Below are 16,916 nucleotides of genomic sequence, written 5' to 3' on the forward strand. Positions count from 1 at the left end.
GGACACCTGCTGTTGCCGGGGAAAGCAGGGCCCCAGTGATGGAGACACCTGTCGTTGCCGGGGAAAGCAGGGCCCCAGTGATGGAGACACCTGTCATTGCCGGGGAAAGCAGGACCCCAGTGATGGAGACACCTGTCATTGCCGGGGAAAGCAGGGCCCCAGTGATGGAGACACCTGTCGTTGCCGGGGAAAGCAGGGCCCCAGTGATGGGGACACCTGTCGTTGCCGGGGAAAGCAGGGCCCCAGTGATGGGGACACCTGTCGTTGCCGGGGAAAGCAGGGCCCCAGTGATGGAGACACCTGTCATTGCCGGGGAAAGCAGGGCCCCAGTGATGGAGACACCTGTCGTTGCCGGGGAAAGCAGGGCCCCAGTGATGGGGACACCTGCTGTTGCCGGGGAAAGCAGGGCCCCAGTGATGGAGACACCTGTCGTTGCCGGGGAAAGCAGGGCCCCAGTGATGGAGACACCTGTCATTGCCGGGGAAAGCAGGGCCCCAGTGATGGAGACACCTGTCGTTGCCGGGGAAAGCAGGGCCCCAGTGATGGAGACACCTGTCGTTGCCGGGGAAAGCAGGGCCCCAGTGATGGAGACACCTGTCGTTGCCGGGGAAAGCAGGGCCCCAGTGACGGAGACACCTGCATTGCTGGCGAAAGCAGGGCCCCAGTGATGGAGGTCCTAGCTGCCACATCTCGGCACTTCCTGCAGGAAATGTCCACCCTGCAGACCTTCGAGGCCATTGAGTCTGAAATGCGAGGTTAGGAAATATAATTAACATGATTAACACTGCGAGTAGTACCTGCACTCGCCCCCTCCCTTTGCCCACCCATCCCTCCCCGATAAAGAGAACCTGTTCCTCCAGGTGAGAAATTCTCTGCTCCACCACCCCGGCTTTGTTGCTTTCTCTGGTCACGTCAAGTATCTCCGCCACTGAGTCCACCCTGGAAAACACGATTAGGCAGAGGCTGTAAAAGAAAGGGTCAAAACTCCTTGAAGGACAGAAGAATGCGGTGAGATGGTTTTCGCACACAAATGCATATAGTTCTTGGTGCAGGTTAAGAGTTGGAGCTGGGCTGAGGATGGAAGGAAAAAGCAAGAGAGGAAATGAAAGGCTGGTTTTGAGGGGAGACTCCCCCTTTCGACAGTCAGGGTCTGTTGAGCTCCGCTGGAAAGTGCGCACATCGGATAAGGATAGGATCGGTGGTGCCAAATCGGTAGAATATGTTTCTGACACTCACTATCTTAGGCACACATGTGACAAAATGGGCAAGGTATTGGTGCTAGGGCCCCCGCAGGCTGGGGGTCAGCCCATTCAGGAGAGCAGGAGGAGAGGGCAGAGAGCAGTAAGAAGCAGGCTGACAGGGGTGGGTTTTTTTTGAAGCATATGTACTCACTTTTCCAAGGTGCAGCTGATCTGCTGGTTTAGACTCTGGTTCTGATTGCGCTCCTGTTTGAGCAGGTAATTCTCCTTCATTATGGCCTCCCAGGACAAAATCTCAGCTTCCTCTTTCTCATCCAGCTGCTTCTCTGTAAGAGGCATTTGCAGAACTCAGTCTCCGGATTAGATATCTCTGTGCTGCAGACGTTTGGCGGGTTGGGGCGGAGGGGCGAGCGTGGGCGAGAGCGAGGAAGGGGCTGAAATTCCTCCCCTCCACAATTTCATTGTAAAAGCTGAGGAGGAATTTCACTCCCCTTTGTTGGGATCCCTCTGGAAAAGGCCTCAAACCCACATCCATGGGCCCTCGGCAATGCAATCACTGCCTCCGTGCCAACGCGACCAGGCCTGGTGAGAGCTGGCCCTCCAGCATACACACATGGACACGTGCTACAAGAGTCGGTAAGTCCTCTTCCCCCCCCCACTCTCAATTCCTTCAGCCGTAGGAAGAAATGCTGCTGGTGAATCGAGGTTTCCCTGAAGCAGCAGTGTCATGTGCTTGAACTGATGGGCAGCTCTTCACCACCAATGGCCCTTCTAAAGTCTTTGAGGCAGATTTTTGAAGCACTACGTTTAAAGACATGCTAATTGTAGAGAAGCCTATGCAAGGGCCATGGCCTGTGGTGCAGGCTGAGCAGAATAAAATAAAACTCCACTTTCCCACCCTATCCCTATATGCCTTGACTCCCTTAGTACCCAAAAATCTATCGATCTCTGTCTTGAGATCGACTGAGCATCCACAGCCCTCTGGGGTAGAGAATTCCAAAGATTCACCACCCTCTGATCCATCTCAGTTCGAAATGGCCAACCCCTTGTCCAGAGACAATGCCCCCTAGTTCTAGACACTCCAGCCAGGGGAAACAACCTCTCAGCATTTACCCTGTCAAGCACTCTAATAATTTATATGTTTCAATGAGATCACTTCTCATTCTTCTAAACTCCAGAGAGTATAGGAATCAATCTAGTGAACCTTCGTTGCACTCCCTCTAAGGCAAGTATATCCTTCCTTTGGTAAGGAGACCAAAACTGTGCACAGTACGCCAGGTGTGGCCTCACTAAAGCCCTATTTTAATGCATCAAGACTTCCTTACTCTTATACTCCAACCCCCTTTGCAATAAAGGCCAACATACCCAACACGCTTGTCTGAAAGCACAAACGACCATTTCTTTTTTCACCAAAGTTTCTCCCCCATCCCCCCCAGGGTCAGTCACGGAGGTCCAATGTCCATGGAATTAGGATTTGCTTTCCTAATTGCTTGCTGTAGCTGCATGTTAACTTTCTGTGATTCGTGTACAAGGACACCCAAATCCCTCTGAATGCAAACATTTCCCAGTCTCTCACCTTTTAAAAATTATCCTGCTTTTCTATTCTTCCTACCAAAGTGGATAATTCCCAGTGAGGCTTCCAACGGAGGAAGGCACTTACTGAATTTCTTGTGCTTCTGTTTTGGTTTTTTCTGGGTCACATGTTCAAATAAGAGAAAGGCGTGACTGAATATGATGAAGGGAGGGGGTGCGGGCGGACGGCTGTAATACTCCTCGATCAGCGAGTACCTCTGGAACTTCCAGATCTTATCCGTATTTTCCTGGACCACTTCAAAGGTATAGCTGAGTAAAGAAAGAACGCAGAGAAGGTGAAAGTGAGTGAGGTGCTTAAATATCTCTGCTTTTCCTGATGGACCAGGAGCCCCTTTGGCATCCAAAATCACAAACAACCGTTTCGTTTTTATCAAAAGTTTCTCCCCAATCTTCCCAGCATCTCTCACTGAGGTCCAAAGCCCGTGGAATTACACAATAGTCCAGTACAAAAATAGGCCCAACGAGTCTTTGTTGCACATGAACCACTAAAACTAATCTCACTCTCTTACTCGCTCCCCACACTCTTTAATATCCCACCCAGTCTAATCCAACTCTCCTGCTCACTCCCCATAGCCTTTAATATCCCACCCAGTCTAATCCCACTCTCCTGCTCGCTCCCCATACCCTTTAATATCCCATTCATTCTAATCCCACTCTCCTGCTCACTCCCCATACCCTTTAATATCCCATTCATTCTAATCCCACTCTCCTGCTCACTCCCCATACCCTTTAATATCCCATTCATTCTAATCTCACTCTCCTGCTCGCTCCCCATACCCTTTAATATCCCACCCAGTCTAATCTCACTCTCCTGCTCACTGCCCGTACCATTTAATATTCCACCCAATCTAATCACACTCTCCTGCTCACTCACAATATGCTTTATCTTTTGTCATCCAAGGGGCTCTAGCTTTGGATGTCCTTCCTTGTGGGAATGTGTCTAGTCTGTACCTGCTTATCTTTGATTCCATCCACCTTGGCCAGATCCCCTTTTCAACTCACTGAAATTAGCCCTCTTCCAGTTGATTGTTTCTTGTCCTTTTCCATTACTACTCTAAACCTAATGATATTGCGATCACTTACTTGAACATCGCAATCAACAGGTTGAGCAGCAGGATGTTGGTGAAAAGCAGGTAGAGACAGAGCAGGATGATGGTTAGCCACTCAGGGAAGACTGGAGCACTGTCGCTGTCATGCTCAGGACACTTTGGCTGGTAGGGATCAGTGCCATTCACAGTGCACTGACTGAGGTCAAAACTTGAAACTTTAGTAAGGAAAATAAAAGATGTTTAGTTGATAATTGTAACTAGTACATCCACAAACAAGCAGCCAGTATAGTGACTGTAGCAATTATATTCTTGCACTCCTTTTGTTGTTTTTCCAATTTAAAAATACATTCTTGGGTTGTGGGCGTCACTGGAAAGGCTGGCATTTATTGCCCATCCCCAGTCGCCCTGAGAAGGTGGTGTTGGGCCTTCTTCTTGAACTGCTCCTGTAGTTTGATGCACTAGAGTGGCTTGCTAGGCCACTTCAGAAGGCAGTTAAGAGTTGGTGTGTGGACTGGAGTCACATATAGGCCAGACCGGGTATGGACGGCAGATTTCCTTCCCAAAACACGTTTTACAACAATCTGACAGCTTCATGGTCACTTTTACTGATACCAGCTTTTTATTTCCAGATTTTAAAAAACTGAATGCAAATTCTTAGTACATGTTGGGATTTGAACTCATGTTCTACTTCAGACTATTAGTCCAGTCACATAACCACTACACTACCACACCCTCTAATGGAAGTGCTTGACCCGCCTCTCTTGATGGCGCTGATTCTCACTGGGCTATATTTCTACAGGCACCAGGCACCCTCCAATAACTCACCCACGTGGCCATGTGATACTGGATGGTTAGTGCCAGGAGGTAATGGCCATTACATCCAATCCCCAATCTAGTCCTCACCCTTGGTAGCAGGAGTCACAGAGCTGATATTTCCCCATCCCAAACCTACGAGCACTGAGGCCACTTACAGCATCCCAGTTGGCACTCAGCTGAGTATTGGCTGGGATGGAACCTGCCGCTGGGAGGGAGGGAGTTTGAGTGTTGGTGCAGCCCTTAAAAGGCCACCACTGGCTAAAGGGGGACATGACTTCCTGGAGAGTTGAAGCCACAAGTGGAAGAAGGTCTGAAGGAGGAGCAGCCTCGGCTGGTATGATGGGAGGGAGTCAGGAACGGCACCTAGATTCGCTGGTACATTCAGGGAGATTCTGCTGACTAATGCAAGGGTTAAAACAGAAAGAACACTGGGGATGAGACCAGGAAGCACCATAGATAAAAGGGGTGTTGCTGAAAGAGTCAGTGCGACCTCTAGCACCTCAAGAACTGTCATACCATGCAGAGATGTTTACTGACCTCCCAAACTTGGCCAAGGGAAGCCAAGGCTCAGCACTGTGTCAGGTGGCAGCTGTGGCTCAGTAGGTAGCACTCACACCTCTGATTCATGAAGGTTGTGGGTTCAAGCCGACATGCAATGCTGCAATGTCAGAGGTGCCGTCTTTCAGATAAGACATTAAACCGAGGCCCTGTCTGCCCTCTCAGGTGGATGCAAAAGATCCCATGACACTATTTCGAAGAAGAGCAGGGGAGTTTATCCTGGTCAATATTTATTCCTCAATCAACATCACTAAAAAATCAGATTATCTGGTTATTATCACATTGCTTTTTGTGGGAGCTTGCTGTGTGCAAATTGGCTGCTGTGTTTCCTACATTACAACAGTGACCACACTTCAAAATGATGTCATTGGCTGTAAAGCGCTTTGGGACGTCCGTAGGTTGTGAAAGGGGCGATACAAATGCAAATCTTTTCTTTACTCGGGTGACTTCACATATCCAATTGAAGAGTGAGCTTACAGCTGACATCAGTTGAGATCTCTCCAAATATCATTAAGTACGGCTGGTACACAACCCCTTGGAATATCCAGTCCAGGCGTTGCTCGTTGTGGATGAGGATGCCCTGCTTGGCTACACCATAAGCCACGATCGCCAAAACCAGCAAGAACAGAAAGAAGAAGATATCCTTCATCTACAGAAAAAAAAAGATGCATTGTACATCCCAGGAAAAGGTTCTGAACACATCTTGGGGGCAATTTTCAGCAGCGCGTTCAGGTGCTAAAGAATCTCCAAGGTGGCCAAGATGTGTTCTTAAACTGAAACGCCGGTTTAGCCAACATTTAACGCAAGACGCCATCTTGGTAAAGGAGTTGAACCACATGCTAGGAACGGCTGCCCGGAGGGTTGCTAAAGGGCTCATTAAGGAGGCTGCACGGCACTTTAGCAGAGTCCGAATGCCCTCTCCTAACAGCTGTTTGGGAGTAAACAAGGCATTGATGTAGATTTCAAGCGCTACTTAAAGGGATACTCACCCTATCATGGTCATTGCCACTGGAGCTATGAAGAAGACTTCTGAAACACATCGGGAGAATCTCTGGGACACTTTGTCAAGATTTCAACACTCGATCAACATTTATTCTGCAAATTCTCTGAGGACTTCACCTAAAAAGAGTGAGTGCTGTGCTACTGCCCCTTATTGGACACCTTATAGGAGTCACCAGGAGAAAGGGAGTGCTTGGTCATTGGGATCTTGATGGGGTCCCCCTTGGTCTGGTTGAGGAATGGGAGGAGGACATGACGCCAGGCAGAGCAGCACCAGCTACCGCAGGAGAGAGGGACAGGAGGGCGAGGAGAGTGAGGTGGTGTCCTTCCCCTCCGCCCCCCCCTCCCCCGCGGGTACAGGACATCCCTCCTCCTCTGGATCTCCTCCATCAGGACCTCCAGTGCCATGCCCGAGAACCTGTGCGCCCTCTCCCTCGGTCCCTGAGCTATCCTGAAATGTGCCGCTGTGTGTTAGCCAGCCCACTCCACGCCTTCAATGGAAGTGGGTGCAAGGAGCCCACATATACTGCTCCACGAAAATTGTGTCTAATCAGCACTTGAGTGCTAAACCTGCGGGTGTCTGCTTTAGAATCATAGAGTCATACAGCACAGAAAGAGGCCCTTCGGCCCATCGCGTCCGCGCCGGCCATCAGGCCCTGTCTAATCTAATCCCATTTTCCAGCATTTGGTCCGTAGCCTTGTATGCTATGGCATTTCAAATGCTCATCCAAATGCTTCTTGAATGTTGTGAGGGTTCCTGCCTCTACCACCCTTTCAGGCAGTGAGTTCCAGATTCCAACCACGCTCTGGGTGAAAAAGTTCTTCCTCAAATCCCCTCTAAACCTCCTGCCCCTTACCTTGAATCTATGCCCCCTTGTTATTGACCCCTCTACTAAGGGAAAAAGTTCCTTTCTATCTACCCTATCTATGCCCCTCATAATTTTGTACACCTCAATCAGGTCCTCCCTCAGCCTTCTCTGCTCCAAGGAAAACAACCCCAGCCTGTCCAGTCTTTCTTCATAGCTGAAGCGCTCCAGCCCAGGTAACATCCTGGTGAATCTCCTCTGCACCCTCTCCAAAGCAATCACATCCTTCCTATAGTGTGGCGACCAGAACTGCACACAGTATTCCAGCTGTGGCCTAACCAGCATTTTGTACAGCTCCATCATAACCTCCCTGCTCTTATATTCTATGCCTCGGCTAATGAAGGCAAGTATCCCATATGCCTTTTTAACCACCTTATCCACCTGTTCTGCTGCCTTCAGGGATCTATGTACATGCACACCAAGGTCCCTCTGATCCTCTGTCTTTCCTAGGGTCTTACCATTCATTGTGTATTCCCTTGCCTTGTTAGTCCCTCCAAAATGCAGCACCTCACACTTTTCAGGGTTAAATTCCATTTGCCACTGTTCCGCCCATCTGACCAACCCATCTATATCATCCTGCAGACTGAGGTTACCCTCCTCGCTATTTACCACCCCACCAATTTTCGTGTCATCTGCGAACTTACTGATCATACCTTTTACATTCACATCCAAATCATTAATGTAGACCACAAACAGCAAGGGACCCAGCACCGATCCCTGCGGTACCCCACTGGACACAGGCTTCCAGTCACAAAAACAACCTTCGACCATCACCCTCTGCCTTCTGCCACTAAGCCAGTTTTGGATCCAATGTGCCAAGGCACCCTGGATCCCATGGGCTCTTACCTTCTTGACCAGTCTCCTATGCGGGACTTTATCGAAAGCCTTACTGAAATCCATGTATACCACATCCACTGCACTACCCTCATCCACACACCTAGTCACCCCCTTGAAAAATTCAATCAAATTAGTCAGACATGATCTTCCCTTGACAAAGCCATGCTGACTATCCCTGATTAATCCTCGCCTCTCCAAGTGGAGACTAATTCTGTCCCTCAGAATTTTTTCCAATAATTTCCCTACCACTGATGTTAGGCTCACTGGCCTGTAATTCCCTGGTTTATCCCTACTACCCTTCTTGAATAATGGTACTACGTTAGCTGTTCTCCAGTCCTCTGGCACCTCCCCTGTGGCCAGAGAGGTTCTGAAAATTTGTGTCAGAACCCCTGCAATCTCCTCCTTTGCCTCACACAGCAGCCTGGGATACATCTCGTCCGGGCCTGGGGATTTATCCACTTTTAAGCCTGCTAAAACCGCCAGTACCTCCTCCCTCTCGATGCTAATATGTTCAAGTATATCACAGTCCCCCTGCCTGATTTCTATGTCTACATCGTCCTTCTCCATGGTGAACACAGATGCAAAATATTCATTTAAAACCTCCAGGTAAGTTCAAATTATGGTAATTACCAATTAGCACCAAAATTGTGCGCTAAATCCAGATTTTCAAACAGGCACAGCACCCATTTGGCGCTTGTTTTCACCCTTTGGCCAAAATAATTCCCCTGATTTCCAAACTTTGCCTCTGCCTCTCTCCTGGGCTGGATCCTACTAGGCTACAGGTCCATGGGCAGTGGCTGCCATCCAGAACAGCAGTCTTTGAGCCTTTCTTGATGTGTGTGCCATGCAGGAGCAAACATTCAATAGTCAGCAGTCAAAAAAAGTATACTGACAAAAAGCCGAGGTGTTAAATATACCAACATAATGTATTCTCACTCAACAACAACAACTTACATTTATATAGCGCATTTAATGTAGTAAAACCGTCCCAAGGTGCTTATAACAAGATCAATAAAAAACATTTTTGACACCGAGCCACAGAAGGAGATATCAGGACAGACGACCAAAAGCTTGGTCAAAGAGGTAGGTTTTAAGGAGCGTCTTAAAAGAGGAAAGGGAGGTAGAGAGGTGGTGAGGTTCAGGGAGGGCATTCCAGAGAAATATACCATGCAACAAACATTAAACATCAATTTGACTTCCGACATCATTTGTTTTTAACTATTTACTTCAAATCTGAATTCTCTCTCTCATTCCTCCTCTCTCCCTGCCTCATTTCCCTTTCCCTCCCCTTTTCTCTCATTCCTCCTCTCTCCCTGCCTCATTTCCCTTTCCCTCCCCTTTTCTCTCGTTCCTCCTCTCTGCCCTTCACTGTTTATTTCTCTCTCCTTTTCTTTGCCCTTACCTCTCTCCCATTCCCTGTTTCTTATTCCCTCTTTCTCTGAAACCATCTCTTTTGTTTCTTTCAATCCCCTCACCCCTACTCTACTCCTTATTCCACATTCCCTCTCTTTGTCTCTCTCATTCTCTGTTTCCTCATAGTTCTTTTACCCTCTTTCCTCCTTTCTCATTCCCTCACTCCGTTTCTGATTTCTTCTTTCCCAATCTTCAATTTCTCCTTTCTCATTCCCCCTTTCCTTCCCATTCTCTCTCCCTCTTTCTTCCATTACCTCTCTATCATTCCCCCTCTCTATCATTCCCCCTCTCTCATTCCATTTTTCTTATCCCCTCTCTACTTCCCTCTTTCCTTCCTTATTTCTCTCATTCTCTCTTTTCCTTCCTTCGCTGAATCATTCCCACTTTCCTCTTTTTCTCATTGCCTCCTTCCTTCCCTCACAATACAGACAGAATGGACATGCACAGTACACACATACACAGCACATACACATGCACAGCATGCACACACAGCACATGCATGCAACATGTGCACACAGCACACAACACACAAATGCGCTCATGTTTAGGTACAGCATGCAACGCAGCATGTGAGCACACATGTATGACATACATAAACACACACGCACACCGTACAGCAACACCTTACCATCATTTGCACCATGATGATTTTTGGCCCGAGAGTTTTGCTAACAGTAAAAATATGCATCACTCTGAGACAGTAAATGATGAAATCCAGGCACAAAATGACCCTTCCCTGGTAGAATGTTGAAGGAAAACACCTGAAAGTACAAACATTTTCAAAATATTACATGTAGAATGGACCCCTTTCCCATAATCCACCTCACACAACGACAGGGAACAGAGACCTCCAGGCCTACCTACCTATAACCCACTTCACAGTGCGACAGGGTCACAAAGTCGCCCATGTGTACCTACCCATAACCTACAGCTCCTCCTCACTGGAATTGAAAGGGCCAGTCTAAAATTAGTGGAATCCTGGTGGAACCATGTTCTGCCAAAATTTCGTGCCCTTCTGGATGGAAATCTGTCTTGTCACCCTCTCCGACCTCAGGAATTTTGGGGCCTAAGCTAAAAGTGCAAAAAGGAAGGAGAGATTGAACTTTAGGAGGGAGGATGGTGGGAGGGTTATGAGGGTGAGGAGCGATCTACGACTGCTGGGCTGGAGCCTATTGTTAGAAGGGGAGAGTATGAATGGTAAATTGACATCTCCAGGAACGTGTGACTGGGAAAACACTGCATATATCCCAGTGGGCAAGTGTAGCAGAGGAAGGCAGTACTGATGTAGGCAATGAGGGAAGTAATAATCTACCAGCAGATCAAGATCAGGGAAGGCTGCAGGAATCAGGCAAAGGAGGCTCAGAAACTAGTGAATAGAAGTGAGGTTAAGACTGTGGGGGTTATACCTCATAATGTGAAAGGATTTTATAAATATACTTAAAGAACGCGAAACAGTAGAACCTTGAAGGTCAAGTGGAGGACATCCTGGACAACTCCCTTGTGTCTGTGTTCATGGAGGAAACCTTGGGATACATTCCCAATACAAAGGAACACGAGTAGGCGATGCAGCCCCTCAAGCGTGCTCCGGCATTCAATTAGATCATGGCTGATTTTTACCTCAACTCAGTTTACCCATCTTTGCTCCAAATCCCTTAATACTCTTACCCAAAATAAATTAATCGATCTCAGTATTGCAAATTTCAACTGACCCCCAGCATCCACAGCCATTTGGGGGAAGAGTTCCAGGTTTCCGCGACCCTTTGTGTGAAGAAGTGTAAGGGAAAGATCAATCATAATCTCCTAGTCTTCGAAAGTTATACTGCGATTGATTTTTCTTTATATTGTAGTAATGTTAACCCTTAGCCTTTGCCTTTTATGCAGGGTGGTTGAAGTCCATTCAAAGTAGCTCTGGGCTATTGGACCAGGGCTGATCCTGCAGCAATGGCCAGTTTCAAGATGAAGTAATAAGCAGTTGAATGAAAGACTGCCATTGAATCATTTGATAACATTGTGTCAGAAACAGTTAGTTCTGCAAAGGAAAAATTCTGGGTATAAATCACCCTTTCAAATTGGGGTTTCTATAGAAGCAGGAAATTGACTGGTATGAAATTATACTGAATCAAAGCTAGACTTATAATTAAAAGTTTCACTTGGTGGAATAGCAATTATATAACAAGAGCGAAATTATCAATAAGATAAAAAAGTAGGGGAGTTGTACTATGGAGAAAAGCTTGTTAACTAAAGAAAACTAAAGTTATTGATAAGGAACAAGTCAATTAAATTCTCCTTATGCAGAGTCATAATTATATGATGCAGAATTGTGTGGACTTTTACGTAGATGGGATGAGAGAAATGTATAAAAATTGGCTTTGCTCGTAATGAGTATTTGGATTGATAAAGGCCGAAGATACCCCTCCCCTTAATCTAAATACTCCTGCAGTGTAGATTACTCTCATGGGCGAGTCCTGGCTCCCTACAGGCCTGGAATTTTCTGCTAACCGCTCCCATTCCAACTTTGCCGGAGATGAATCTCGATTTCCCTCCACACTCCCAGCAAAGTTACGCCAGCGGAGTGGGAGCAACTCCGAGGAAAATTCCCGACCGCAGTCCCAAGTATCCTCACTGGCCCCGATAGCGAGGCCTGGTCAACAAACGAGGAAACATTCCGTGGGTGATTCTACCGATCACATCTATCCTGTGTCTCCACAGACATTTTCTTCCACCTTCACAAAGTGGGTCATAGCATCGAGTAAATTTTTATGGACTAGAAATATGGTACATTTGCGCCTCCAGTTAGCACCTCAGGGAGCACTAACGGGGCATAAACGACTTTTTGCCCGGGCGCGGCGCCGCTAACAACTCCCGAAAAATTCAGCATGAGTTTAGCGGCAGCAGTAACCGGTAGCACCCCACTTCGGTGCACAGGCGATCACGACATCATCACCGTGTGCAGGCCCTGTTTTTGGCCCGCTTACAAAATTGGCCAGCGTCCCCTGAATCTGCGCCAGGCAATGACAGCGACCGATTCAGGGGGCGGGAATGGAGCGGCAGGAGGCTTGCGGGGCGCTAACTAAAGTGGAGGTGGCAGGTGGGGGATAAAAAATCAGCCGACTTACTTGTCGCGGCCTGTTGCGTCTTTGAACACGGGGTCCGTGCTGCGATCTGGCAGCCTGGCACTCCTCGAGTGCCGGGCTGCTGGCACGGCACCCTGCACCCCGGTGGTCCAGATAGGGCCCCGCAGAGTTGTGGGCCTGGGCCCTCCCCTTTAATGAGGGGCAGAGCCCTTCCACGTGGCAGCGCTACGTTGTCCAGTAGGTAGCGCTGCGTAACGCACCGCCCTGATTATCGGGGTTATCGCTCTAAGAAGGAAGTGGAGCGCTTGAATTAGCTCCACCTCCCTCTTGGGGCACTGAAACTGAATTTAGTGATCGCCGGCGCTGTAGTGTATGTACCCGTCTACCTTTAAGAGAACTATTGTATGTAACCGTTCACCTTTAAGAGAACTATTTTAGGTGTGGCACTACTTTGTTTGGCTTCTGTATACTGTAATACCGACGGTGACCACACCAGTATATAAGTGTTGTGTCAGGATTTATTGGGCAGATTCGCCCTGACCTTCGAATAGTAAAGTCCTGTTTTAAGTTACTCTGGTAGTCTGTGTATTAATTAACTAAACAACCCACAGACTTTACAGGCGCTATTTTTCGCCAGGCGCTAAATTTAGCGTCCAGGCGATGTTAGTGACCAAAATGGTTGCTAACAAATTTTTCCCCCAATGAGCTAAAAGCACGACAAGTGACTGTGAGTGAATAATTAGGATTAATCAGCACACTCCCAGTCTACGATGCTTCGCACAATTGCTGCCCTGCTCCCCACATAAAAACCCGACTCTTTGCATTACTACATTGATGCCCTCCAGTTACCGATTCATTGACCAATGGAAATAATTTTCCGCAATTCACCTCATTAAAACCCACTCTTCCTTTTTGAGCAACTCTAATCAGAATGTCCAATTAACCTTCTCCATGCTAATGAAGAGAGTCCCAAGTAAGGAGTTGCACAGTTTAGAAGTTAGTGTGTAAAACAGAGTATTCACTGTGAGAAGTGAGAATGTGGGACAGAACACAGTATTAGGAGCTTCAAAGGTCAAAGAGAGAAGCGAGTTCAGAGAAATGTCATGCTACTTTTATCAATAAAATCCAAAGGAGAGTGGCAAGAAAAGTTACAATGGAAGAGCAGAGATATTGAAGGGGAGAGAGGAATCAACAATCAGACAAAAAGCTTTCTCCATATTGTGCCCAGGAGCAAAAAAAAAGTGGGCTTAGAGGGAAATTCTCAAAAAAGAAATGCAAGAGAGGGATTAAAGGACCTCTCCAGATACAGCACTGTGTGAGAGAGGTTAGAGGGATCTCCAGGATACAGGACTAAGACAGGTTAGAGGGATCTCCAGATACAGGACTATGAAAGAGGTTAGAGCGATCCCCAGATACAGGACTGAGAGGTTAGAGGATCTCCAGGTTACACCACTGTGTGAGAGAGGTTAGAGGGATCTCTAGGATACAGGATGGTGAGAGAAGTTAGAGAGATCTCCAGAAACAGGACTGTGAGAGAGCTTCGAGAGATCTCCAGGATACAGGAGAGTGAAAGAGGTTAGAGGGATCTGCAGATACAGGACTGTGAGAGAGGTTGGAGAGAACTCCCGATACAGGACTGTGAGTGAGGTAAGAGGGATCTCCAGATACAGGACTGTGAGAGAGGTTAGAGAGATCTCCAAGATACACGACTGTGAGAGGTTACAGGGATCTCCAGATACAGGACTGTGAGAGAGATTAGAGGGAGCTCCAGATACAGGGCTGTGTCAGAGGTTAGAGGGATCTCCAAATAAAGGACTGTGACAGAGGTTAGAGGGATCTCCGGATACAGGACTGCGAGAGAGGTTCGAAGGAATGCCAGATACAGGGATGTGTGACAGGTTAGAGAGATCTCCAGATACAGGACTGTGCAAGAGCTTAGAGAGATCTCCAGGATAAAGGACTGTGGGAGAGGTTAAAGGAATCTCTAGATACAGGAGTGTGAGAGAGGTTAGAGAGATCTCCCGATACAGGACTGTGAGAGAGGTTAAAGGGTTCTCCAGGATACGGGACTGTGAGAGAGGTTAGAGGGATGTCCAGATACAGGACTGAGAGGTTGGAGGGATCTCCAAATGCAGGACTGTGACAGGGGTTAGATGGATCTCCAGATACAGGACCGTGAGAGAGGTTAGAGGAATCTCCAGATATGGGACTGTGAGAGAGGTTAGAGGGATCTCCAGGATACGGGACTGTGAGAGAGGTTAGAGGGATCTCCAGATATAGGACTGTGAGAGAGGTTAGAGGGATCTCCAGAATACAGGACTGTGAGAAAGGTTAGAGAGATCTCCAGATACAGGACTGTGAGAGAGGTTAGAGAGATCTCCAGATTCAGGACTGAGAGGTTAGAGGGATCTCCAAATGCAGGACTGTGAGAGAGGTCAGAATCATCTCCATGATACAGGACTGTGAGAGAGGTTAGTGTGATCTCCAGATGCAGGACTGAGAGAGAGGTCAGAGGGATCTCCAGGATACAGGGCTGAGAGAGATTAGAGAGCTCTCCAGAAACAGGACTGTGAGAGGGCTTCGAGAGATCTCCAGGATACAGGACTGTGAGTGAGGTAAGAGGGACCTACAGATACAGGACTGTGAGAGAGGTTAGAGGGATCTCCAAATAAATGACTGTGACAGAGGTTAGAGGGATCTCCAGATACAGGACTGTGAGAGAGGTTAGAGGGATCTCCAGATACAGGACTGTGAGAGAGGTTAGAGGGATCTCCAGATACAGGACTGTGTCAGAGGTTAGAGGGATCTCCAAATAAATGACTGTGACAGAGGTTAGAGGGATCTCCGGATACAGGACTGCGAGAGGGGTTCGAGGGAACGCCAGATACAGGACTGTGCGAGAGCTTAGAGAGATCTCCAGGATAAAGGACTGTGGGAGAGATTAGAGAGCTCTCCAGATACATGACTGTGAAAGATGTTAGAGGGATCTGCCGATACAGGACTATGAGAGAGGTTAGAGAGAACTCCAGATACAGGACTGTGAGAGAGGTTAGAGGGATCTCCAGAATACAGGACTGTGAGAAAGGTTAGAGGGATCTCCCGATACAGGATTGTGAGAGAGGTTAGAGGGATCTCCAGAATACAGGACTGTGAGAGAGGTTAGAGAGATCTCCCGATACAGGACGGTGAGAGAGGTTAGAGGGATCTCCAGAATACAGGACTGTGAGAGAGGTTAGAGAGATATCCAGATACAGGACTGTGAGAGAGGTTAGAGGGATCTCCAGGGTACGCGACTGTGAGAGAGGTTAGTGTGATCTCCAGATTCAGGACTGAGAGGTTAGAGGGATCTCCAAATACAGGGCTGTATGAGAGGTCAGAATCATCTCCATGATACAGGACTGTGAGAGAGGTTAGTGAGATCTCCAGATGCAGGACTGAGAGGTTAGAGGGATCTCCTGATGCAGGACTGTGAGAGAGGTTAGAGGGATCTCCAGGATACAGGGCTGAGAGAGATTAGAGAGCTCTCCAGAAACAGGACTGTGAGAGGGCTTCGAGAGATCTCCAGGATACAGGACTGTGAGTGAGGTAAGAGAGACCTACAGATACAGGACTGTGAGAGAGGTCAGAGAGATCTCCCGATACAGGACTGTGAGTGAGGTAAGAGGGACCTCCAGATACAGGACTGTGAGTGAGGTAAGAGGGACCTCCAGATACAGGACTGTGAGAGAGGTTAGAGGGATCTCCAGATACAGGGCTGTGTCAGAGGTTAGAGGGATCTCCAAATAAAGGACTGTGACAGAGGTTAGAGGGATCTCCGGATACAGGACTGCGAGAGGGGTTCGAGGGACCTACAGATACAGGACTGTGAAAGAGGTTGGAGAGATCTCCCGATACAGGACTGTGAGTGAGGTAAGAGGGACCTCCAGATACAGGACTGTGAGAGAGGTTAGAGGGATCTCCAGATACAGGGCTGTGTCAGAGGTTAGAGGGATCTCCAAATAAAGGACTGTGACAGAGGTTAGAGGGATCTCCGGATACAGGACTGCGAGAGGGGTTCGAGGGAACGCCAGATACAGGACTGTGCGAGAGCTTAGAGAGATCTCCAGGATAAAGGACTGTGGGAGAGATTAGAGAGCTCTCCAGATACATGACTGTGAAAGAGGTTAGAGGGATCTGCCGATACAGGCCTATGAGAGAGGTTAGAGAGAACTCCAGGATACAGGACTGTGAGAGAGGTTAGAGAGATCTCCCAATACAGGACGGTGAGAGAGGTTAGAGGGATCTCCAGATACAGGAGCGGGACAGAGGTTAGAGAGATCTCCCGATACAGGACTGTGAGAGAAGCTAAAGGGATCTCCAGGATATGGGACTGTGAGAGGTTAGCGGGATGTCCAGATACAGGACTGTGAGATAGGTTAGAGAGATCTCCAGATACAGGGCTGTGCAAGAGCTCAGAGAGATCTCCAGGATAAAGGACTGTGGGAGAGGTTAAAGGGATCTCTAGATACAGGA

General features: G+C 48.0%; 1 protein-coding gene across 2 annotated transcripts in view; it reads right to left on the reverse strand.

Annotated features, from left to right (window-relative positions):
* Nucleotides 1-16,916, reverse strand: part of trpm2 (transient receptor potential cation channel, subfamily M, member 2) — a 337,017-nt gene that overhangs the window by 83,893 nt on the left and 236,208 nt on the right. For both annotated transcript variants that reach the window (XR_015078103.1, XM_085985384.1), the window contains exons 20-25: nt 9,959-10,091; nt 5,693-5,864; nt 3,876-4,056; nt 2,860-3,041; nt 1,393-1,525; nt 849-939 (exon numbers count right to left, since the gene is read on the reverse strand). Coding sequence is in view for 1 of the 2 variants with exons in the window: in XM_085985384.1 (XP_085841510.1) it covers nt 849-939; nt 1,393-1,525; nt 2,860-3,041; nt 3,876-4,056; nt 5,693-5,864; nt 9,959-10,091 (892 nt within the window). In the remaining variant the exon portion in view is untranslated. The remainder of the gene's footprint in view (nt 1-848; nt 940-1,392; nt 1,526-2,859; nt 3,042-3,875; nt 4,057-5,692; nt 5,865-9,958; nt 10,092-16,916) is intronic.

The sequence above is a fragment of the Somniosus microcephalus genome, chromosome 4, assembly GCF_052327205.1.
Source record: "Somniosus microcephalus isolate GS21.2 chromosome 4, FLI_Smic_1.0, whole genome shotgun sequence".
Lineage (NCBI taxonomy): Eukaryota > Metazoa > Chordata > Chondrichthyes > Squaliformes > Somniosidae > Somniosus > Somniosus microcephalus.